Below are 24,399 nucleotides of genomic sequence, written 5' to 3'. Positions count from 1 at the left end.
TGTAAAAGAAAAAATGATTTAAGCAAAGAAAAAGGATACTAGTAGACAATAGACTCTGGAAACAACCTCAATCCACGACTACAGACGTGGCTTAAACTTAAGCGCGCAAAATCTATCATTTTATCCGCTTAACTTAAATCTTATCTCATAAATAAAGCCAAAACACCATTCCCTTCTTTTGTTTTATTTCCATCAACCAAATATTTTGGTAAAAGATCAAACTTATTTTAACATTAGTTTAATACTATAGTATTAAGTACTAGTATTTGATCTTAATAACAGATTTTGTTTAATTCTGAAATCTAAATTAAAAGATACTACTAATCTTCATAAGATAAGTTATGTTTGATTAATAATTTTCAATTGAAATAATATAATCAATTTTAATTTAGAAAAGTGGGGCCCGCACCATCTTTGTGAGAGAGAGAGATGAGAGGTGAGGAAATTGCAGCCTTACATTGTTATTGATGTATGTGTAATATTTAACTTATATATAAGGAAAAAAATAGGATTGTGGGTTATGTGTTGTTACCTTATCCTATCTTATTCAATATCCCCTAAAAAAATTCACTAAAATTTAGTACAACTCTCTCTCGGCCTCTCGCTCTTGGCCCGGCCTACTTCCCGAGCTCACCTCTTAGAGTAACACTAAATATATGTGTTTATGTGATTATTTCCAGAATTCAATCACTTAGCTTCATTCCTTTTTCCCACCTCTGTTCCACATTGTTTCTTCTAAAAAAACATAACAATGGCTCCTAAAACCGGTAAGACTAAACCCCACAAAGCCAAAGGAGACAAGAAGAAGAAAGAAGAGAAAGGTTTGGTTATTATCCTCTTTTTTGTGTTTGTACCTATGGTAACTCCTTGGCAACATATACTAAAATATTTATTCTTGTTTTTCGTTTTTGCAGTTTTACCAGCTGTAATAGAAATAACTGTAGAGACACCAGAGGATTCACAAGTCACATTGAAGGTATGTATTCATTCCATCCATATTAATAAAACTACTTTTCTCACATTTTATTTTTGAAATATAGCCGTATTGTTTTCGTGTTTGTGGGGAGAGTGATTAAGTTATTATTTAATTCTTAATTGTAACGCTTTTTAATAAGAGTAATGATTAACGAATATATCAAGTGCACTAAGTTACCACATTTTCATCTTGATACGCGATTGCATGTGTCGGACCTTTGAGAAATATTACAATGAGATAAGTTATTAGTCGAGTTGAGATTTACTTAGTTAATAAATGAGATGAATTGTTCAGTTTTGTGGTAATAAACTAATAAGATTGAGGATTTAGACCATCTTCAACCTGCATACTCCACAAATAAGTTTTGGTGTAGAAATATTCTCCAATCATACACCAAACTCAAATTCACTTTTGGTGTTTTTTGTGAAACAACACCAAATATAGTGTTACTGCAAAAAATTTCCGAGATAAAAACTCAAAAATGGTGTAAATTTTGAGTTTGATGTAAATGGTTGGAGTAAAACTACTTTTTGGTGTGACGTATACTTAAAAATGAGTTTGAGTTTGGTGTAAATGGTTGGAGATGGTCTTAATACTCTCTTTGTCCGTGAATAGGAGTCCTATTTTTTTTATTTCAGACCGTTTGTGAATAGGACTATCGGTTCATTTATACTATAAATGGTACTCCCACGTCCCCGAAAGTTTGTCACATTCTTTTATGTACTCATTTTATAAAAATAATAGTAATAAATAGTTAGAGTGAGGAAAGTTTAAAGTAAGAGAGAGGATAATTTAGTTAAGGCTTTTCTCTACATTATTATCTCTCTTATTTCACCCTCCCTTGACTTTAACTATTTATTATTATTTTTACAAAACAAGTGCAAAAAATAATGTGACAAACTTTTAGGGACAGATGGAGTAATAAGCTCCACAATCCACTAATTCATTTCGCTCACATTTTATTTAAAACTAATACTCTTTTCTCATAGAAATAAGTCATTTAGGGTTGACACGTCTTTTAATGCATAATTAGTAAAGTAAAAGAAAACGGAGAAAAATTGTCATAAATGAATATGAACTATTTGTATGGAATGAAGGGAGTATGTATATACAAGTGAGACTCATATACCACTAACTTTTTTCCCCCCAATTTTTTCAACATTTCTTAAAATCCGTACCGGAAGAAATGTGACTCCTATTCGCGGATGGAAGGAATATATACGATAAATAAAATAAATATTTAAACTTTATATTTGGTAATTTGTATTTAAATTTAAATTTTACCCGTAATAAAATACTGGTGAAAAAATTTGAGGATAATAAAATAATTTAAATTAGTTATCATGATTAATTCTCAATGTATGTTAATTAACCCAAAAGGGTAGTGGAAATAATGTTAGTGGCGAGTGGGGTCCACATTATTGTAATGATATAAATTGTTAATGATAATGGTATAAGTTGTAAATAAAATGATATGTAGGGATAATATGTTGTTTGAATTTTCCAAAATTAGAAAGTTCATACTTTTCAGGGACAGACAAAAAAGAAAATAGTTCATACTCTTTGAGGACGTAATATTATCATTGCAAACCATAGCTACATAAGATCCTAAGCATCGTTTGGTAACTATGTTATGTTTCGACTAGACATGATACAAATAATGATAGTTATTATAATTTCGATTACTTAATGTATCTTAATTGGGTGTTTGACTATCCTATTTAGATTTTTGGTACAATAAGTTAAGATAAAAATTAGGGCTGTCAAAATTATCTTTATTAATTTAACTTAATGATTAAACCATCCTCATGTTGCCTTAATTTTGGATGATTTGACGATTTGTTGACAATGAAAAATACCCATGCATACCATTGTTTATTACATTAAATGTTAAAAATGACCGTGCTTCATAATAAATTTGTTAATTTTATTTTTTATTTTATGATTTTATGCATATGAAAAATATTCAAGCATACTATTTCTTAATTATTATATAAAAAATGCTAAAAATGGGACATTAAATAAATATGATCGTAACTAAATTTGTTACTTTTATTTTTATAAAATATTTTATGTATATTAAAAATACACAAGCATATTAGTATTATAGTTAGCATTTCTCATCGTACATTAATTATATGAATAATTTTATAGTTGAGTTCTTGTTTTATTATATTATTGCACATCATTAATTACAATAATTATTACTCCCTCCATTTTTAAATATAGCAACTATTTCTATTTTGGATTGTTCCTTAAAAATAGAAACTTTAGAATTTTTCTATTTTAGGATATGGACCTTACAATCCACTAACTCTATTTTCACTACTTTTTTTCTTCCTCTCTTACTTTACTCATTTTTCTTTTCCTCTATCTTACTTTACCAAATTTTCTCACTTACTTTACCAATTGTGTATTAAAACCTATGCCGTTTCAAATGTTTCTATTTTTCGAATACGGGGAGAGTATTTGTTCTATTAAAATATAATTAAAGTATGTATGTGTGTAACCATAGTAGTGTATAGATATATATGGATAAAATTGATAGGTAAAATTGTATTTTTCTAAAACTAACTAGGTAGACCGTAGACTAGATTTGTACCTTAGGCAAATGGATGGTTACATAACTGCTTGAAACGCAGGTTTTTGAGTGGGCTTCATCCGGGCCGGATACAAAACACCATACAGATTTGTAATATTCTAGCTACTAAACACACAGCTAAACCCCAGATAAATCATAGTTATTTAGCTGTAACGCAGCTATCAAACAGTGCCTAAAGGTCTTAGTTGAAATAAATATGTGTGGGATTTACTTTTTTATATTGGTTTCACGTAGAATGTAAGTGAAATGAGTTAGTGGAATATGAGACCTATTTACCATTTATAATAAAAGTAAAATGTGACTCTTATTATAAGACATACCAAAATAGCAAAATGTGACTCTTATTATGGACAAATAGAATACTAAATTTTCTCGCACATACATTTAATTGAGTCATTCACAAATCAATGCATGAACGTGGGAAATATATATCGTTACTATCTGATTTGGCATGTTTAGAGAATAAATAATTATTTTGTCCGTCTTATTTAAGATATCTACATTGTTTTAAATTTATCAAAACTATGATATTTTCTTTTCGGATTTAGAACAAAATTAATCTCTTCATTTCAATCACCTATAAATTATGAAGTTTTTGTTACATTCATATATGAGAAAATTCGATCACCTACGGGAAATATATTGTAGATGTTTTTTCAAATGAAATTATTTTCTTTGTGAATAGACAACATCGTTTAACTCACTAACATTGAATTTTATGTATATTTTCACGATTGTCATATCATATAAATTCATTAAACTTTCCACGAGAGATAATTATGAATAAATCCAAACTTTATATTTTTTCAATTAATTTTTAAAATTGCGGAATGACATAGAATTTGATAAAATTTTAGTAATATAATTTTCTGGCAACTTTACCTAAGTCTATAGTCTACATACCTCATGTGACAATTTTTGTATGCAAACTTGACAATGACGTGATGCCATTGAATTACAGGGAATATCAACGGATAGGATTTTAGACGTCAGGAAACTATTGGCTGTCCATGTTGACACGTGTCACTTGACCAATTACTCTCTGTCCCACGAGGTATCTATCATTTCTGTAAGAATAAAATTTAATTATCGAAATTTTTGGCAAATTTATTATTTTACACGAACAAAAAAATCTAAAAATATAAGTATTAATTTTTTAATTAATTTTGATTTTACAATCCCAACATTGTTAATTATGTTTCGATTTAAATATGAAGATAATGAAATATCTCAAAGTCAATGGCATTTCATAACATAACATAAAATGAAATATCTTTTTTTAAGGACATAAAATGAAATATCTAAAAATGTTATCATTATTATACTAATATTATTATTAAATTTTGAGTGAACTACAAAAATAATCCCTAGACTATGCGTTTATCTCGCCAATGAACCCTGAAATTTAAAAATATCCCCAGACAACCCTGGACTAAGCGTTTATCTCGAAAATGGTCTTTTTTCACTGTTTCGTGACGAAAATACCCTTTTGGAAGGTTTTGGGGGTTTGGGCAATTTGGTCTTTTTACATTTTAAATCTGATATTATATCAGTGATGTACTAAATTTGATATTATTTTAAAATTATCATTCTTCTTCCCTTTTTTCATCCTTCACTTTGTTTCTTTATTTCAATATTAGATTTAATTTTATAAAATTAAATTTTAAATTTTAATTTTTAAATATCAATAAATTTTTTTAATTATTAAAATTACTATTAAATAACAAATTAATAGTTTTAATCAATATTTGATAGTGTCTAATATTTAATCAATAAGGTACGACGACGCCTTAGTTTTAATCAATATTTAATAGTTTTAATCATAAATAGATCATATAACACGATTTATTCCGAAATAAATATGCATCTAATGCATAGGAGAATTTGACTAAAAATATTATGAAGTTGACTAAAAATTTGATACTACTAAAAATTTGATATAGGAGAATTTTTGTTGAAATTTTCTAGTTAATTTTGATTGTTTTCAAATTAATAAACGATATTTATATTAGTGTTACATTAGATGCATATTTATTTCGGAATAAATCGTGTTATATGATCTATTTATGATTAAAACTAAGGTGTCATTGTACCTTATTGATTAAATATTAGACACTATCAAATATTGATTAAAACTATTAATTTGTTATTTAATAGTAATTTTAATAATTAAAAATATTTATTGACATTTAAAAATTGAAATTTAAAATTTAATTTTAAAGATTAAATCTAATATTGAAATAAAGAAACAAAGTGAAGGATGACAAAAGGGAAGAAGAATAATAATTTTGAAATAATATCAGATTTAATACATCACTGAAATAATATCAAATTTAAAATATAAAAAGACCAAATTGCCCAAACTCCCCAAAACCTCCCAAAAGGGTATTTTCGTCACGAAACAGTGAAAAATGATCATTTTCGAGATAAACGCTTAGTCCAAGATTGTCTGGGGATATTTTTAAAGTCCAGAGTTCATTGGCGAGATAAACGCATAATCTAGGGACTAATTTTATAGTTCACTCTTAAATTTTATACGTAATTGCGTTTTTTTAGTCTTCTAATGTTCAAAATTGTTATTAAATAATCGATATTATGTGCAAACAAATATTTATACAAATTTTTTTAGTCTTCTAAAATGTTCAAAATTGTTATTAAATAATCGATATCATATGCAAACAAATATTTATACAAATGCCTTATAATCATACCAAACTATGGAAAATAATCTTCTCAAAATTTCATACTCTAGAAATTGAAAAAATACATCTTCAACCAATAAATTTGTACGTGTGCAAGGAATACGATATTATTATAGTACATCATATATTACTAAAAAAATATAATAACCTAATCATAATAATTTTTATCTATATTTTGGTGGGAGCAGGTTCGTGGTGCAAAATTAAACGATTCAGTGGAGATTGTAGCTCTCAAGCCATATTACCTAACTATCGTCGAAGGTATATTATATCACTATGTGTGTACGTTTTAAACATACAATTTTCCTTTGACCATACTTTATAAGATAAGATAATAAACAAATTTAAAATAATAAATTAGCTTTTGATTTTGTAATTTGTTAGATTAAAAATAACAAGTTGATTCGGTGCAGAGGAGTACACAGAGCGGTATGCTGTGGATCATATTAGACGGCTCTTAGATATTGTGGCGTGCACTACCCATTTCAGCGGTTCACTCACTTCTCCAAAAACCGGAACTAAAGAACCCGGTTCTCTTGACTCGAATTCCGGTTCCCACAATGCAGCTCCGAAACCCAAATCTGCCGTTTCGACCACGCCGGAGGTTTCGGATGCGGCGGCGAAGGGAGAAACCGCGGCGTCAGTGATGTACCCTCCGCCAAGGGTGGGGCAGTTCTACGACTTCTTCTCGTTCTCTCACCTCACTCCACCGATTCAATGTGAGCTCGTCGTGTTCGAGTATTCAATTCTCATAATTCCATTGTTTTGATTTCCAGAAATGTTTTGTTTGTATAATTTCCAGAAATTTATGTGAACAAATTGAGCATCTCTACTACTAGTATTCATTGCTTACCAATAAATCCTCAATGTTGCAGATATTAGGAGATCAAATCGACCGTTTGTTGAGGAGAAAACAGAGGAGGATTTATTTCAAATTGATGTTAGCATCTGCAACTAGTTGCTCATAGTGATTTTGTTTAATTTTTTTCTTATGAACTAGTGCTATTTTTCCTATCAATTTTTGAATTCAGGTACGGATTTCCACCGGGAAGGCCACAACAATAGTTGCCTCTCGAAAAGGTTTTTATCCGGCTGGAAAGCGTAATCTTGTAAGCCACTCATTAGCTGGTCTTCTGAAGCAGATAAGCAGAGTTTTTGATTCTGTAAGTGAGGACAAAATGTTATCCTTTTGAGCTTCTCCTCATCTTGAAATACTGTAATTCAAGTATGTCTGCATCTGATAATTCTCTCAAGTTCGTCTACTTCTGTTTTATCCATTTGGTTCAGGCATTTAAGGCTCTTATGAAAGCTTTCACCGAGCACAACAGAGTGAGTGATTTAGAATTTGAAAATCTAAAATGAATTTGGCACATATGAATAATCTTATCTGTAATCTCTCAGTTTGGGAATCTTCCATATGGTTTTCGAGCAAACACTTGGTTAGTACCCTCTCTTGTTAGTGAGAACCCCTCTGTGTTCCCTCCACTTCCTATTGAAGATGAGAGTTGGGGAGGAAGTGGAGGCGGACAAGGAAGAGATGGGAAGCACGAGCATAGGCTGTGGGCAAAGGACCTCGCTATCTTGGCAGCAATGCCGTGTAAAACTCCAGAGGAGCGCCAACTAAGAGATAGGAAAGCCTTTCTTGTTCACAGTCTACTTGTTGATGTTTCGGTTTTCAGAGCTGTTGCTGCAATAAAGCAGCTAATAGACAAGAATCAGCAGTCTGCAAGCAATTCTGGTTCACCAATTTTACACGAGGAAAGAATTGGAGACCTACTCATTAGCGTCACAAAAGATCCCCCAGATGGAAGCACCAAGTTGGATAGCAAAAATGATGGGAGCAAGGTTCTTGGAGTCACACACGAAGAAGTAACCCAAAGAAACTTGCTGAAAGGCATAACTGCAGATGAAAATGCAACAGTACATGTTCGTATTAGTAACCATTAATCTCTCTCTTCTAATTTCCAGCAATGCCCGAAGTTATTTTCTTATGGTGAGATCACTGGTTTATACAGGATACTTCTACTTTAGGTGTTGTCGTTGTTAGGCACTGTGGGCACACAGCCATTGTTAAAGTGACAGCGGAGGTAAATTGGAACGGCAAAGCCATTCCTCAGGATGTTAACATTGAAGACCATCCTGAAGGAGGAGCCAATGCATTAAATATTAATAGGTCAGTAGAGATAGCTCTACTTGATGTTTGTTATTTTTTAGATTCTTCTACCTTTGGAAAGACTATTCATCCTGTTCAAATTCTATATGCGTGAAAAAACTTAGTTACTATTGCTACAAAAATACCATGACAGAGTTATGTGATCCTGGACTAATGAATCAGTATTTTTTTTTTATTTCCAGCTTAAGAATGCTGTTGCACAAAGCCACGCCCCAATCACCCAACACAGTTCAAAGAGTTCCAAGTGCTAATATGGAGGAATTAGGCTCCAGTTGGCCTTTGGTAGCGCAGGTGCTTACCAAAAGTTTAAAGACACTTCAGGAAGATGATTCAACTCTTAATAAGTCGATTAGATGGGAGCTTGGTGCATGTTGGGTGCACCACTTGCAAAATCAGGCTTCAGGTAAAGATGAGCCTAAAAAGAATGAAGAGGTTAAAGTTGAGCCAGCTGTCAAGGGTCTTGGAAAGAATGCTGGATTGCTGAAGGATATAAAAAAGAAGTCAGACAATAAAATAAATAAATCTGACCCAAACAAGGAAGTTTCTGCTGATTACAATGTTGATGCAGACAAGGACTTTGGAAAAGCAGACAAGGAGATTATGTGGAAAAATTTGCTTCCCGAATCATCATATGTGCGCCTTAAAGAATCAGAAACTGGTCTTCACCTCAAGGTCACCTTTATGCTTTTGTAATAAATTACTTCCCCCATCCCGCTATAAGTGGCACATATACCTTATTGGGCTGTCCCATTATATGTTGCCTAGTCCAAAAAACAGAAGTTTGTAAACACAAAAAGTTTAGTCGTCTTTAATGGACTCTACCACTTTATACACAGAACACAACTTTCTTAATCTACATGCCCAATTCATATAGGCCGCTGATAGTGGGACGGAGGGTATATATTTTATGCTGTGCTAGTATTTCGGTGTACATCTCTCAAGAGGTGTTCTGGTAAATTCGTAGTCTAGGGAGGGTCTTTTGGAATTGTAACAAAATTACAAAATGAAACAAAACCTTTCCATTTATAGATAGTGGCAAAGTTAAACACATAATCTCTCTGGAAAATTGATGCTTGCAGTCACCTGAAGAGTTGATTGGGATGGCACACAAATACTATGCTGAAACCGCCCTTCCAAAATTGGTAACTCTCTTATTCAGGAGATATCTTTAACAGGAAGTTGAACCTCTGAAATGATCTTTATTATTTTCTTCCATATTCTTCTGACAGGTTACTGATTTCGGGTCACTCGAGCTTTCACCGGTTGATGGTAGGACGCTGACAGATTTCATGCACACTAGGGGTTTGCGGATGTGCTCCTTGGGCCGTGTGGTAATTTCATTTAGTGTTCTTATTTATATGTAGTTTATGACCTGACAGATTTCATACCTGTCAAACCATGGTATATATTAATTGGTTCCAATGTCACATGCATCAATCTATCTAGTTCATTTATGTTATGAATTGATAATAATTTTCCTTTAAACTTCTCAAATGCTATGTTCAGGCTTAAAACGATCTCTTTGCTCCACTGTTTGCTTTTTGTCTGTCTCACATTATGCGTTATTGTTAACCATTGAGTTCCTCTCAAACTTATTTCCTTTGTGAATCATCCTTATTAGGTCGAACTAGCAGACAAGCTCCCTCATGTTCAGTCCCTTTGTATTCACGAGATGGTTGTTCGAGCTTATAAGCATATCCTACAGGCTGTTATAGCAGCAGTTGATGATATTGCTAATATGGCTTCATCAATTGCTTCTTGTCTGAATTTGTTGCTGGGAACACCTGCCACACAAAATGGTGAGGCAGAAGTAAATAGTGCTGATGAATTGAAATGGAAGTGGGTCGAGACATTCCTTTTCAAGAGGTTTGGCTGGCAATGGAAGGATGTGACACGCAATGATATACGAAAGTTTGCCATTCTTCGTGGTCTCTGCCACAAGGTACGCAAATTTAGACTGCTGTTAGGTAAGAACACAGCTTTACTAATTTATCTCTTTCCAGGTTGGGCTTGAACTTGTTCCGAGAGACTATGATATGGATTCTCCCTTCCCATTCAAGAAATCCGATATAATTAGCTTGGTGCCTATTTATAAAGTATGCTGTTCGTGATCATTTTAAAATATTGAAAATTTTCCTTCAGTGGATGTTTCAAGTTGTTCTCATAGCATTTGTCTTCCAACAGCATGTTGCTTGCTCATCTGCCGATGGACGTACACTTTTGGAATCATCCAAGACTTCCTTGGACAAGGGAAAATTGGAGGATGCTGTTAATTATGGAACAAAGGTCAGTTAATAACCTGATATGTTCCCCACCCTTCGAGAGGCTTTAAATAATGTTAAAACTATGCACAGGAATGAGATAAAAGAGTATGATGAACATATATTTAATCTTTTGAAGGCACTCGCGAAACTGGTTTCTGTCTGTGGTCCTTATCATCGCATGACAGCAGGGGCATATAGTCTGTTGGCTGTGGTGCTCTATCACACTGGGGATTTTAATCAGGTATGAGGATACAAATTCAATCTACAAAAAATCAAGAGTCCTTGTTTAGCCTTCAAATCATAATACTGTTTTAACAGTCTATGTAAAATGTTAAGCCAAGCATGAAATGTCACATAAAAGGGGCATGTTTCACTGCCTTCTCCATTACAAATTAGCAGCTCAAAAAAAACTCCACCCATTCTTTTGCTGAACTATATTGCGTGCTTTGTCTCTTAATTTTAAAAAAATTTTGTAAATAAACTTCTGATCTGATTGTTTTATCATATGATAATATAAATATAGGCTACCATTTACCAGCAAAAAGCTTTAGATATCAACGAGAGAGAACTTGGTCTGGATCATCCAGACACAATGAAGAGCTATGGAGATTTAGCTGTCTTCTACTATAGACTCCAACACACTGAGCTGGCACTGAAGTAAGTAAAGATATTCCCTGTATCTTTTCACTCTGGGCTTTCTACATGTACGCCTAAAATATCACCATAAATTGGAACAATGGAAGATTCAAGCATCGAATAGCTAAAACCTTGATTTTCTGGATATCCTTAATCAGTTCTTCTGATCGGAGAGGATCTTTTTTTTTTCTTTTTTTTTTTCCCAGATATGTCAACCGTGCATTGTATCTCCTGCATCTAACTTGCGGCCCTTCCCACCCAAATACTGCTGCCACCTATATTAACGTCGCTATGATGGAAGAAGGTCTGGGGAATGTCCATGTTGCTCTTAGATATCTCCATGAGGCTCTCAAGTGTAACCAAAGACTTCTAGGAGCTGATCATATACAAGTAATAGACCTTCATTATAGAGCTCTTCCAGTAACTGTTTCTGAATGGCAATGCCTAAAAGGCATAAGTTTCCTTTTACTGAATGATGTGCTTCTTTTCCAGACAGCGGCCAGTTATCATGCTATTGCTATTGCTCTCTCATTGATGGAAGCATATTCTCTGAGTGTTCAGCACGAACAGACTACTCTTCAGATACTGCAGGCTAAACTAGGATCAGAAGATCTACGTACACAGGTAATGCGTATGCCTGATGATTAAAGAGTGACTTTGGAGGTGCCCCACTTACTTACCTTGTTTGAAATATCTACAGGATGCTGCTGCATGGTTGGAATATTTTGAGTCCAAGGCACTGGAGCAGCAAGAAGCTGCACGCAATGGCACTCCAAAACCAGACGCCTCCATCTCTAGCAAAGGCCATTTGAGGTTGGAATCCATTATACTTATTTTGTAAATTCAAATATACTTGCTTTCTTGTCTTACCTTCCTAAGACAAATAGTTAATGGCGGTTTAGTCTCTCAGTACAGATGAATGAAAATATTTGTTCAGTAGTCTACATTTATTCAAACAGCTGATTTGAAACACTTTTCGTCTTCATCTTTGAAATCAGTGTTTCGGACCTATTGGACTACATAACCCCTGATGCAGAGATGAAAGCTAGAGAAGCCCTAAAGAAGCAAGCTCGTGCCAAGGTTGAAATCATGTTTCTAAAATATTTTGTTGTTTTCTGTTTTCCTGATGCATTCCCTGACCAAGAAACTATTATACAGCTCAAGGGAAAAGTTAGTCCAAACTCGGAAACTGCAATGGATGAATATCAAAAGTGTGAGTTCACATTGAAAAGTGAACCTGTGGCCGAGAACTCCAGTGATAAAGAAAATAGATCTGGAGTGGAAAACAAATCTGAGCCTCAGTTTTTGGACATGATTAAAAATACGGATTCATTTGTAGGAGAGAAAACATTGTTGGACCAAAATGAAAATGTTGAAAAGGACGATATCTCGGAAGAAGGATGGCAAGAGGCTAAGGGGCGGTCTCTTATGGGACGCAAGCCCTCTGCTTCCAAGAGGCCAAGCCTTGCAAAATTGAACACCAACTTTTTGGTTTCTTCTCATCCATCTAAGTCTAGAGGTAAGCCAAATAGTTTCAGCTCTCCTAGAACAAGTCCAAATGAAAGCGCAGCTTCATCTGGCCCGGTTCCACAGGGTCCTAAAAAGTTTGTCAAGAGTGCTAGCCTCAAGATGAAGCCCAACGGTCCTTCTTCACCAGCTAGTGCCAAAGAGAAATTGACTGACACAAAATCAGCTCCTAATAGTCCTATCCTAGGTTTTGATGAAGTTGCTAAAGCTTCTATTGTTAGTTCAAGTGTTCATGCTGCTGGAAAGCTTTTCTCGTACAAAGAGGTAGCTTTAGCTCCACCAGGTACTATTGTAAAGGCTATTGTGGAGAAGAAATCTGGGGAGAGCTGTGCAGAAAATCTGATGGCGATCAAGGAGACGAGTAGCTTTGATACGACATTATCCACATCAAAGAAAGTGGAGGCTGATCAAATTCAAAAACTGGTGGTAAAAGAGATGAATGGAACTAGGAAGGAGCAACATGCGACTAAAGGTGCTTTTGAAAATTCAAAAGATAATGTAAATGGTAGTGAACTAGAAACGACAGTTGAAACAATGGAAGCTGACAATGGGCTCAAACCAAGCTCAGGAGCTGTGGCTTCTGCTTCCTCTGTGAGTCTAAGTTCTACTGCTTCCAAAAAAGAAGCATCAGAAACTCAATTTGTGCCCGATCTTGGATCTCCATCAGACCCTACGGACACTACCACTCAGTTGGTGGAGAATGATGCCTCTGGTTTGAAGGAAAAGATGGAGGAAGAAAACAAGGCTAGTTCGTGTAAGGAAAGTGAAAGTGTAGGTTTGCTGACGGATGAGGAAGGGAACCAAGCTAATGGAAGTGGCGCTTTGTCGCCCACTGAAGCTGAAAAGCAAGTCGATACAGAGATTGGAAAGGAAACATCCAAGAAACTATCTGCTGCAGCTCCTCCATACACTCCGTCGATGGTTCCAGTTTTTGGATCTATAACACTGCCTGGCTATACAGAGCATGGTGGAATATTGCCACCTCCAGTGAATATAGCACCAGTGCTTACAGTTAACCCTGCCCGTAGGTCGCCGCATCAATCTGCTACTGCTAGAGTTCCATATGGTCCACGCCTCTCAGGTGGCTATAACAGATCTGGCAGCCGTGTCCCGCGGAATAGGCCTGCTTTCCAGATTGCTGAAAACAACGGGGACCCAAATCATTTCAACGCTCCAAGAATAATGAATCCACACGCGAATGAATTTGTACCTGGCCAATCATGGGTTACAAGTGGCTATCCAGTTGCTCCCAATGGTTATATTGCCACACAAAATGGCATTCCTTTTACCTCACATGAGTATCCTATATCACCAAATGGAGTGGGAATGTTACATGATGGCTTCCCACCATTACCAAATGGTATGCCTGAAACTCAAGATGGACTCCCAGTACCTTCAGAAGATCCAACAGAGTCTCCCGCAGAAGAGAATACTGAAGTTGATGAAGAAGTGAGTCATCATGCCATGGCAGAGGGGAATGTACCTGAATCATCGACAGACTCAACTATAATCCCCTTGGAAACAACTGAAAATATTGATGAAAAAACTCATTCTGAACAGACAGTAAAGAATAATGATTGTCAACATGGAGGAGAGTGTACTGACGCAGATGCAGATTCTCCTAATGCCATTCCTCCAGCTGGTAAGAGCACTGACATTGGTGGATGTAGAAAGAAAGACAATCAAATCTTGGGGTGAATACAAATATGGAGAAGCAGATGCTACTGAGTTCACTGAGTATATATTTTTGTAGGCAAGTCTCTTAATCGGGGAATGTTTCTTTCCTCTTGGTGAAAGTTCTGTATGAAACCAGAATTGTTCTAGCTCGTTTGGTGAAAAGTCATCAAGTCAGGCAAAGCAACAGAGATTTTTGATCTTCAAGAACTGATGCAGCAATTTGCCGACAGCTCAAATACTTCACTACGCAGTTGGAATCGACAGGAACTGCTTTGTACCTGCTGATCGGTTCAATACGCGCTAACTTGTGCCGTTTTGTGATAGTCAAGTTTTGACGTGACACTAAATCCTCTGTAATAAATGGACATAGATTCCTATTCTGCTCATTTTTCAGATACGTTTATATGTGAGTAAGCTTAAATAACAGGCGACTTTTTCTGCTGAATATCTATTTACTTTTGAAGAGCCATTAATTGACTAATGTTACACTGAGTGGCTCATCATTCTCATTTGCCTATATCTAACATGTAGAAAAACTAAACCAGAGAAGAAGCAAGAATCTCAGGGCGGCAAGCTGCGCCGCCAGTCCATGATCATGAGGCTGGCAGCGCAGTGAGCAAGCGCAGCAGCGACGACAAAAACATGGAAGATCTGATGACTATGGCCAACAATATCAAACGCACCGGGCTTCCATCTCTCAGGAACCCGAGTGATGTAGATAAGGGCTCCAGCTCCGTACATGAGCCACATGACGACCTCGTACATGAGGGACACGCGTATCTGCGGCTGATCCCAGTGGAGGATCACAGCGTGGGTGGCTGGGACCACACCCGAGAACCCCATGCAGAGGAAGAGGGTAGCCCTGAAAGACCTGGTGCGGCCAGTCGCTAGCGAGGGGGCGAGCAGGGTCACAACTACAGCAGCGCCAAGTAAGGTGACCGTGGAGAGGTAGAAGAAGCGCCAGTATGGTTGGTCTGCGAAGATGTAGAAGATTGGGGTGAAGAAGGAGCAGACTATCATGATGGAGATGCCCGTGTAGTCGAGCCGCCAGAAGAAGTAGTGGAAGCGCCGGGAATGGCAGCCGAAGAGGTGGGAAACTGAGCTGAAAATCAAGCAGATCATTGCTCCACTCAAGAAAATCAGCCATGGCCATATAGGAACTGAAGTAGCATGCTCTTCTTGTGTATGCAAGCTTCCTAATCCAGCTACCTTTCCTATGTAGGAATCCTGCAACAACCAAATATTTTTCTTCAAATACATTCTTCAGAGAGAATCAAGAGAGAGATTCAAGAGAGAGCTGACAGTTATCATTGACAACCATCCATCACTTCCGCTCCCGAAGAAGACCGCCATAACATTTCCGAGGCTCGTTTTTTCGTTCAAACTCATTATCATCATCTTTGAGAACATCATAAATCCGACTAAATGCCTGCGAGTGTCATTTTCCCAAACGTGTGAATCAACCGATACGATACATAATTTACGAAATCAACAACAAAAATGGAAGAAGCACAGACGTCCAAATGTTGAGGGATTCATTGTGCAGAGAGAAAATGCTGAGAGCAACATCTTTCAACTGCCATTCGCATCTGTAATAATTCCGGATGAATTCGTTATCCTTCATGTACTCGGGCAGCTCCTCGAAATTGATCAATGCCGCATCACAATTCGCGACCACCTTCCGCCTCTTGTAACAGTCGCAAGCCGCTGAAAATTGCTTCGGCAAAATCGTCATCACGCAATTTCTAGCTCACTACGCAATCGTCATTACTGTCACGATCAATCGATCTACACCGGAAAAAGGAAACACGAGCTCTCTCTTTCCCGGTGAGATCTTCACCGAGGATATTTGTCGCCATCTGCAATCATGCGGATGCGTATTTATACACACTTTGTGTATAGCTATATATAGGCGTCCTTATAAATAGCAAATAAGCTGCCACCCTACATTCCTTCTCTTGCAGTTATAACCGCTTCTCTATCATTCTCAGCATAAACAAAGTTAATATAACTCTCCTTCTCAACTCAACAAGGAAACTACTTTTATATCTACTACATCATTCAACTCAGTACTTGTTTGATTCCTACAACTATCAGAGGATGATGTTACAAATCTTACTTTTTGATTCTAGCTCAACGTGAACTTCTAAATTTTCTAATTTAACAATAATTATATGAAAAATTTTAACTTGATCCTAATGTTGAGATGCTGGTTCAATTTTATTTACATACAATCTATTAATTGATAAAATATAAAAATTATACTAGTATGAGTCAAATGACATGGATAGGAATTTTTTTTTTACTATTAAGCATGTTTTAATCTAGCCATTGTTTGGAAATTTAGTAGTAAAATGAAATATTATACTCCATCTATTAATTTTGAAAATTTCAAACAACATACTACTCTTACACATCATTTTATTTACAACTTATACCATTACCATTAACGCTTATATCATTATAATAATGTAGACCCCACTCTCCACTAACATTATTTCCACTACCATTTCTCTCTCACTTACTTTTCCCTTATTTATTAAAACTTGTGCCGAATCCAAAGTTCATACTCTTTGGGGACCGAGGGAGTAGTACCCTCCGTCAATCATTAATTGTCACAAGTTGATCAGAATCTGGTTCTAAGAAATGCTAAGGAAAGTGGATATAAAGAGTTAGTGCATGCAATGTTATCTTAAAATTGACCTTACTGTTTTGAATCTCATCTTCCATTTTTAATCTAATGGACAAGATTTGGTCCCTAGTATTTTTAACTACATATCATGTATCAAAAATTGTGATATGCAGCAGAAATATTTTTATTTCAACTCAAGCACACATGTTCTGGGGCAATGCCATCTATGGTAGGTTTCTTGTTTATCCATTTTCACCGTCTTCATGTGTTGTACGCTTAGCAGGCTGGAGCACATCTGGAAAAGCTACCAGGCATTTGAGGGTTCGACCCACTCATCCACCTACAAAAGCACGCAGTGGTGGATCCATGATTTTTATTTGTTTTCTCAATCAAAATTTATGATTTTAATTTTGTCATTAAAAACATAATAAAGATGTGCATTAGAAGAGAATTGAAAAATAAAAACTAATTATATATTATGACGAAATGATGTGAAATTAAATTTTTTTAAAAAGCTAATGAATGAAGATATAAAAAATGTTTTAAAATATTTGAAAAAACAAAAAAAGATATGGAGTATATAAATTGTGTAGGTTTCAAATGCATTCGAATATTTAAAAAAAATCAAAGAATTAAGAATTTAAAAATACATAAAAGATTTCATAAAATAGAAAACTAACGATTTGTACTAGGGCTGGTTATTCGGTCGGTTAACCGACCCCAAAATGCCTTCAAAAAACTAACCGGAACCGACCCGATCTTCGGTTCGGTTACTTAATTAACCGACTCGGTTAGAACCGGTCGGTTCTCGGTTATAACCGAACTAACCGAATTGATTTAACTTATTCAAATGTTTATTTTGCATGATTAAGGTTGTGATAGATAACTCAACCTACACCTAATCACACTATTAGTTTATCACCGAAAGTTGAATTAACTATTTCACGGCCATCCTTCAATGATCAATCATTCAATTCAATGATTCAATCTATAATATATAAAATTCTGAAATTTTCTCACAAAGATTGTTAATTGATATTGTGTATTCTCAATTCTACGCATTTTTGCATGATTGTAAAACCGAAAACGTCAAATTTTTTATCATATTTTTTTGCATTTTAGTCATAATCATTCAATTTTATCCTACACCATAATAAATTAATTCAAATTAAAATAGACTTTTTTGACATTGCAAATTTGCAATATGAGACTTTGACAAAATTTAGAAGTAAATTACAGATTATTATTATTATTATTATTATTATTATTATTATTATTATTATTATTATTATTATTATTATTGTTGTTATTATTATTATTATTATTATTAATATTATTATTATTACTATTACTATTATTATTATTATCATTATTATTATTATTATACTCCTATTTACAAGCAATACATGTATGATATATTTTTTAGGCTCTTTAATAGACTTAAACTTTAAATGATCTAAATTTTGAAAACTTTTCTCTAATAATAAGTGAAAGGTTATCTTATTTTTAAATTAGTAGTATTGCTTAAGCACTTGTTAACTTTGAGAGATCTTGTTTTTAAAAATATATTTAGAAACTTTATTGAATTTGATATATTATAACTTTATAAGTATAAATAACTAATAGGTAACAAATTAAAATAGATTTTTTTGACATTGCAAATATGCAATATGAGACTTTGACAAAATTTAAAAGTAAATTACAGATTCTTCTATTGTGACAAAGTTTAAAAGTAAATTACAATTTTTGTTATTATTAATTAAAAATATAATTGAATTTAAAATTATTTATTGTTTTAACTTTTAACTTTTCATCTACTTTTATTATTATTATTATTATTATTATTATTATTATTGTTATTGTTATTATTATTATACTCCTATTTAAAAGTAATATATAAATTGTTTAGGCACTTTAAAAGACTTGAACTTTACATGATCTATATTCTATACTTTAAAAACTTGTCTCCAATAATAAGTGAAGGGTTATTCTATATTTAAAATTAAAATAGTAATTCTTAAGAACTTTATTGACTTTGAGATATAAATTTATAAGTATAATACTCTAATTGATAGTGACACAAATTAAAATGGACTTTTTTGACATTGATTTAGACAAAATTTAGATATAAATTACAATTTCTTCCATTGTGACAAAGTTTGAAGTAAATTATAATTTATTCTAGTATTAAATAAACATATAATTGAAATTAAAATTGAATTTAATTCGGATACCGGTTATAACCGACGGTTATCGGTTATAACCGATAACCGACTTTTAGCAAAACTTAAAACCGAAACCGAACCGATAACCGTAAATGTCGGTTATCGGTTAACCGATAACCGACCGGTTTCGGTTCGGTTCTCGGTTAACCGATTAACCGAAAACCGTTTACCCACCCCTAATTTGTACATTAGGTGGGTGTCTATTTTGAAATCCATATAAGAATATGTAAAAATGATACTCCCTCCGTCCCGGATAATTCGTCCCATTTTTCTATTTCGGTCCGTCCCACATAATTTATCCCATTTCACTTTTACCATTTGGTAGTGGACCTCATATTCCAATAACTCATTCCTACTCACATTTTATTACAAACTAATATATAAAAGTAGGAATCGCATTCCACTAACTTTTTCAACTCACTTTTCATTACAATTCTTAAAAATCGTGCACGGTCAAAGCGACCCGAATTATCCGGGACGGAGGGAGTAATAGATTTCTATTTTGAAATCCACGTTAGAATATGTAAAAATGATAAAAAGATTTGAATAAAGAAAGGTATAAAAAGATCATTTTATGCTGTTGAAGGGTTCAAATTGTCTTGAACATAAGGGCTTTTACTACGAAGTAAGAGATGACAACCACTGAAACAAGCATGCCAATTATGAATTTTTGTGTATAAACACTATATCAACACAAGTTTTGGGGGTACAGTGAGTGCTACCTCTTATTTCCATGTGGCTCCGCTACTGAAAGCACGCCACATTAATCATCGTTGAAGATCCATATAGTCGTAATATAAGTATAAAATGGTCAACCACGTATTTCATTCTAGAATTCTTCTTAAAGTTAGAACACATGACCATATTAATTTGTAAATAGATTAATGTTAGACGACCTCACAAAACATATTCGTGCTTTGACGAATATTAGTTCATTAATTGATCAATATTAATTTCTTATTCACTATTATGTCTCTATAATTACGTTGTATAATTTTCTATCATCAGAGTTCTCATTTTAACAAAATTTGCAACGGAACCATTTTCTATATTTATAGAGATCAGCCTTCTGTCCGAGAAAAACCATAATATATGAAATCGAAGCTTATGTTATTAAATGTCGGCCTACTTAAGTTGAAGATAACGAATATAGTACTGCAATAAGTATGCTCTCTCTATTCTATAAAAATAACGATTTTGAGGATGATACAACTTATAATGTGAAATTGATAAAGTATAAAAGATATAGAAAAAAAAGAAGTAATTGAAATATTGTAGTGTGAGAGTATTACTTGACGAAGAATGAGACACGTCTTACAAGAAAAAAAAATTTATCAAAAATAAAAATGACTTTTTAACTAACGAACTAAAATGAAAAAAGAATGACATACTTTTTTTGATGGGAGTGAATTAGGCAATTAGCAAAGTTTAACTTTAACATGAAGGATGCCGATTTGTAATTTGTATGCCGCGTTGAAATTTCCAACCTAGTAACATGTGTGCCGTACAAATCCGTACATGTGGGGTTATTTTAAAATTCCCAAACTGCCCCTCATAGATGCAAAGCGCCTCCGTCAAACCACTTGCCGGCGCCGGCGACGTCTAAGTACGGTGAATCTATTGCCCACTGAAAAGTCTGTTTTCTTTTTCTTATTCATTTATTTATATTTTTTGACTTTTACATTGGGCAAAGACTAGTGCTATATAGTGTGGCCACCACGTGTTGAACATTATGCTCACAATCATTAAATTAGGGATTAATTGTAACTTGTGCTACAACTCATTTTTCTTCATGTGGTTTATGAGCTTGGTACATTTGCAATCGCTTTGTAACTATCTTATAATCGTAAATTTCGTACTGGGATAGCTTCTTAGTGAATTGAATTTGAATTTGTTATATAAATTTAACACATTATTTAATTTACCATAGAATAATGTCAAATTTACAAACAATGGAAATTTTCCAAAACAATGTTTGTAGCAACGGCCAACAAATCATTTCATGATTAAAGTAGAAACATGTAAAATTAAAAAACGGAAGTTAATTCCCACACACAAAAATAAGATAGACAATCGAATAGGGTAACTAAATATTATAGTAAATTTTATGTAAATGTCAAATTTAACTTGATTCTAATACATTAGAAAAAATGTTATTAACATTTGTAATTTCATAATTTTTATAAAAATCAAAGCTCGATTTGTCCTTTTGTTCATTTTTTTGAAATTATAGAGAAAACAAATAAATCGAGCTTTGATTTTTATAAAAATTATTAAATTAAAAATGATAAATAGGGAGTAACATTTTTTAATATATGTATATCAAACTAAGATTATAAAACAAATCGAATAACGCTAATTGTGCCTTAAATGAATGCGGTGCTCACATATGATGCTTATATAGTATGTAGCATATCATTTACTCTCTCCGTTCAATTCAAGATGTTGATCCTTTCTTTTTAATTTGTCTTATTCAAGAGGTACACTTTATATATTTGGAAATAAATTTACATTTTCTTTTCTCTTAATAAAATATTCAACATATTCTTTTTCTCTCTACTCACTTCAGCTAACTACTCTTACTAAAATATCATATCACTCGAGAATATAGATATTTTGAATGGAACAATATCAAAATCTAAAACTCTTCTTAAAGATGGAATTGACTGAGGTAAAAAAGTAGTCAATTGTGCTTTCTATTTATAACCAAGCATTCAACATCAAAAATAATAAAACAATAAAATTTTAATAAAAATACTTCAAACACAATTCTCCTATAACTTACCTACCTCTACCTTCTAGGTGCAGACACTGGAGAAATGCAATTAATCTGGCAATTAATTTCACCTCTCTCTCATAAACACATACAATGCACCTGGAAAATATACCTCGTCCCAAAACGGACGGCAAAATGAGAAAATTATTCCAAAATCAACTAAAAAAACATTAATCCAAAATCTTCCTCTCAATAAAACATTTTCCCTAATCTGGGAAACAGAAATAATCGCCAAGATCAAGATGTTTAATCAAAGGATTAGCATTAATATAAATATACGTATTCAAACCATAACCAATCTCCTCGCCCCACTCTAAGTGACACATTTTCATTTTTGAAACGTCTCACTCTAAGTGACATATTTCGAAATATAGAAACATCGCTCCCTAGCTACTTTTTCCATCTCTCTTACTTTATTCTCTCTAATTTACTAACAAAATAACGCTACATAAAATCTTGTGCCGAATTGAAAATGTTCCACTTAGACTAGGACGAAGGGATTAACTATAGTATCGATCGGTCCGAAGCGACATTGGGCAGCTGCGGCGGCGCGAAGGCGAGGAACACGAGCACCGCCATGATGGCGACAGGGATCATTAGGAGCGTCAGTGGCGGCGGCGGCAGCGGCGGAAGGAGCAGCGGAAGGAGAAGTAGGGAGACCGTGAGAAGCACCATCAGCGCCACCGCCCTCACGCTGAAGTATCTGTACATCAACGAGCTCTGCAGTGGCGCCGGCGATGTCGGATTCAACTGGATTGATAGCCTTTCTTCAATTGTGTAAACCATCTTCTTCTTTCAACCATTTACAATGCAACAACCAATGTGTGTGTGTGCAATGTATTATTGGAAATAGTCTTAAATACCCTAAATATATTGTTTTTTAATTTTTCTTTTACTTGTAATCTCATGCCAAATAACCAGCACACCTTACTTGCAAAATTTAATGGGGCTTTTAAATTTCAAAATTAATGCTACTCTCCCCGTCCCATTATAAGTGAGGCGTATTCTTTTGTCGGTCGTCTCACTGTAAGTGAGGCATTTTCTTTTTTAGCGAAAAGCAACACTCTATATCTCTTACTCTCTCCGTCTCATTAGAGATGACCCACTTTCCTTTTTGGTTTGTCCCAACTAAGACGACCCATTACTGAAAATGTAAACCCCTTTATCTCTATTTTATCTCATCTCTCTTACTTTACTCTCTCCATTTAACACACAAAATAAAATTGCATAAAATTCCGTGCCGCCCAAGAAATGGGTCATCTTCCTTGGGACGGAGGGAATACTTTATTCTCTCTTCTACTTTTTTCACTTTTAAAAACTTGTGCCCAAAGGAAATGTCTTACATGTAATGACACCGATGGAGTAATATATATATGGAACAATGATTAACTTATATGATTAACTTATAATCATATTTTAATGTATAACTATTGATCAAATTTTCATTGGACGGATTTTGAAAATACACAAGTCACTTTGTGGGTGCTTTGATTAATTACAAAATAATCAGATTATTTTAAAATCATTTTATTAATTTAATATAAATCTTAAGTGTGTAAATTAGAACGATCTTAAAATTAAAGTGATGGTCAGTTTAGTTCAAATCCAAACAAAAAATTATTATCGCTGTCGTATAATAATATTGACTTCCCTTCCAATCTCAAATTACTAGTAATCCGTCCGGGTTTCCCTCTTTAACATTATTTCACATGTTTAAGATATAAATATTTATTAATTTAAGTCGCCATTTGATTTTAATTAATTAATGATGCATCTATTTGTATGAATAGCATTTATCAAATCTGTTAAGCTCTCCTCAAGTATGCAGTTCCATATCTGCATATCCTCATAATCCTTCTCTTTCGGGAGTGTTTCAGTTCATTCATGTCCCCTTTCACTTTAGATGTAGCCGCTCCTTGTCCGTACCTCTAGACTGACGTCATTCCGAACTCTAGCCCGGGTCCGAGAAGTATGGATGACGGGAGTGGGATTTGACATCGTCGTTGGGCTTTGGATTTTGTTCCAATTTTTGCTTCAAAATTTGCGGATTGGCCATCAGAATTTGGGACAAAGACTGTATTGGGTTGTACGGCGTCGAACTGTAGGGGTTGTACATGTTGTAGGGCATGTGAAACATGTATGGGACGTACATATCCTCATTTTCTCATTTGGAGGACGAGGCCTTGGGTTGTAGGGCGTCATCGAGCCT

At 34.1% G+C, this 24,399-nt stretch overlaps 2 protein-coding genes across 2 annotated transcripts; one reads left to right on the top strand and one right to left on the bottom strand.

The window, feature by feature from the left end:
* Nucleotides 1-538: 538 nt before the first annotated feature.
* On the top strand, nucleotides 539-15,004 carry LOC125191099 (protein REDUCED CHLOROPLAST COVERAGE 2-like). The gene is made up of 23 exons (XM_048088560.1): nucleotides 539-821; nucleotides 915-976; nucleotides 4,540-4,632; nucleotides 6,469-6,541; nucleotides 6,694-6,999; nucleotides 7,156-7,220; nucleotides 7,312-7,443; nucleotides 7,568-7,609; nucleotides 7,682-8,206; nucleotides 8,296-8,453; nucleotides 8,636-9,125; nucleotides 9,533-9,595; nucleotides 9,683-9,784; nucleotides 10,075-10,395; nucleotides 10,457-10,549; nucleotides 10,638-10,739; nucleotides 10,854-10,958; nucleotides 11,241-11,374; nucleotides 11,560-11,743; nucleotides 11,846-11,977; nucleotides 12,054-12,166; nucleotides 12,352-12,433; nucleotides 12,512-15,004. Exons 1-23 carry the CDS (start codon nucleotides 752-754, stop codon nucleotides 14,576-14,578), a joined length of 5,514 nt encoding a protein of 1,837 aa, XP_047944517.1. The 5' UTR covers nucleotides 539-751; the 3' UTR covers nucleotides 14,579-15,004.
* Nucleotides 13,502-16,406, bottom strand: LOC125191100 (heptahelical transmembrane protein 2-like). The gene is made up of 3 exons (XM_048088561.1): nucleotides 16,075-16,406; nucleotides 15,860-15,986; nucleotides 13,502-15,784 (listed from the first exon to the last, which is right to left on the bottom strand). The coding sequence occupies exons 1-3, from the start codon at nucleotides 16,290-16,292 to the stop codon at nucleotides 15,119-15,121; spliced, it is 1,011 nt and encodes a 336-aa protein (XP_047944518.1). The 5' UTR covers nucleotides 16,293-16,406; the 3' UTR covers nucleotides 13,502-15,118.
* Nucleotides 16,407-24,399: the final 7,993 nt, after the last annotated feature.

Source organism: Salvia hispanica, chromosome 5, assembly GCF_023119035.1.
Source record: "Salvia hispanica cultivar TCC Black 2014 chromosome 5, UniMelb_Shisp_WGS_1.0, whole genome shotgun sequence".
NCBI classification, from domain to species: domain Eukaryota; kingdom Viridiplantae; phylum Streptophyta; class Magnoliopsida; order Lamiales; family Lamiaceae; genus Salvia; species Salvia hispanica.
The sequence above is the reverse complement of the archived record's forward strand: the minus strand, read 5'-3'. Positions and strand labels throughout refer to the sequence as shown.

Bases quoted from the DNA above. Each gene is read 5' to 3' on its own strand.
- LOC125191099 (XM_048088560.1), top strand. From the start codon at position 752: ATGGCTCCTAAAACCGGTAAGACTAAACCCCACAAAGCCAAAGGAGAC. The intron at 11,978-12,053 runs GTAATGCGTATG...AAATATCTACAG, and splicing joins CAGAAGATCTACGTACACAG to GATGCTGCTGCATGGTTGGA. The intron at 12,167-12,351 runs GTTGGAATCCAT...CTTTGAAATCAG, and splicing joins TCTAGCAAAGGCCATTTGAG to TGTTTCGGACCTATTGGACT.
- LOC125191100 (XM_048088561.1), bottom strand. From the start codon at position 16,292: ATGACGATTTTGCCGAAGCAATTTTCAGCGGCTTGCGACTGTTACAAG. The intron at 15,987-16,074 runs GTCTGTGCTTCT...TGACACTCGCAG, and splicing joins GAATCCCTCAACATTTGGAC to GCATTTAGTCGGATTTATGA. The intron at 15,785-15,859 runs GTCAGCTCTCTC...TGGTTGTTGCAG, and splicing joins GATGGTTGTCAATGATAACT to GATTCCTACATAGGAAAGGT.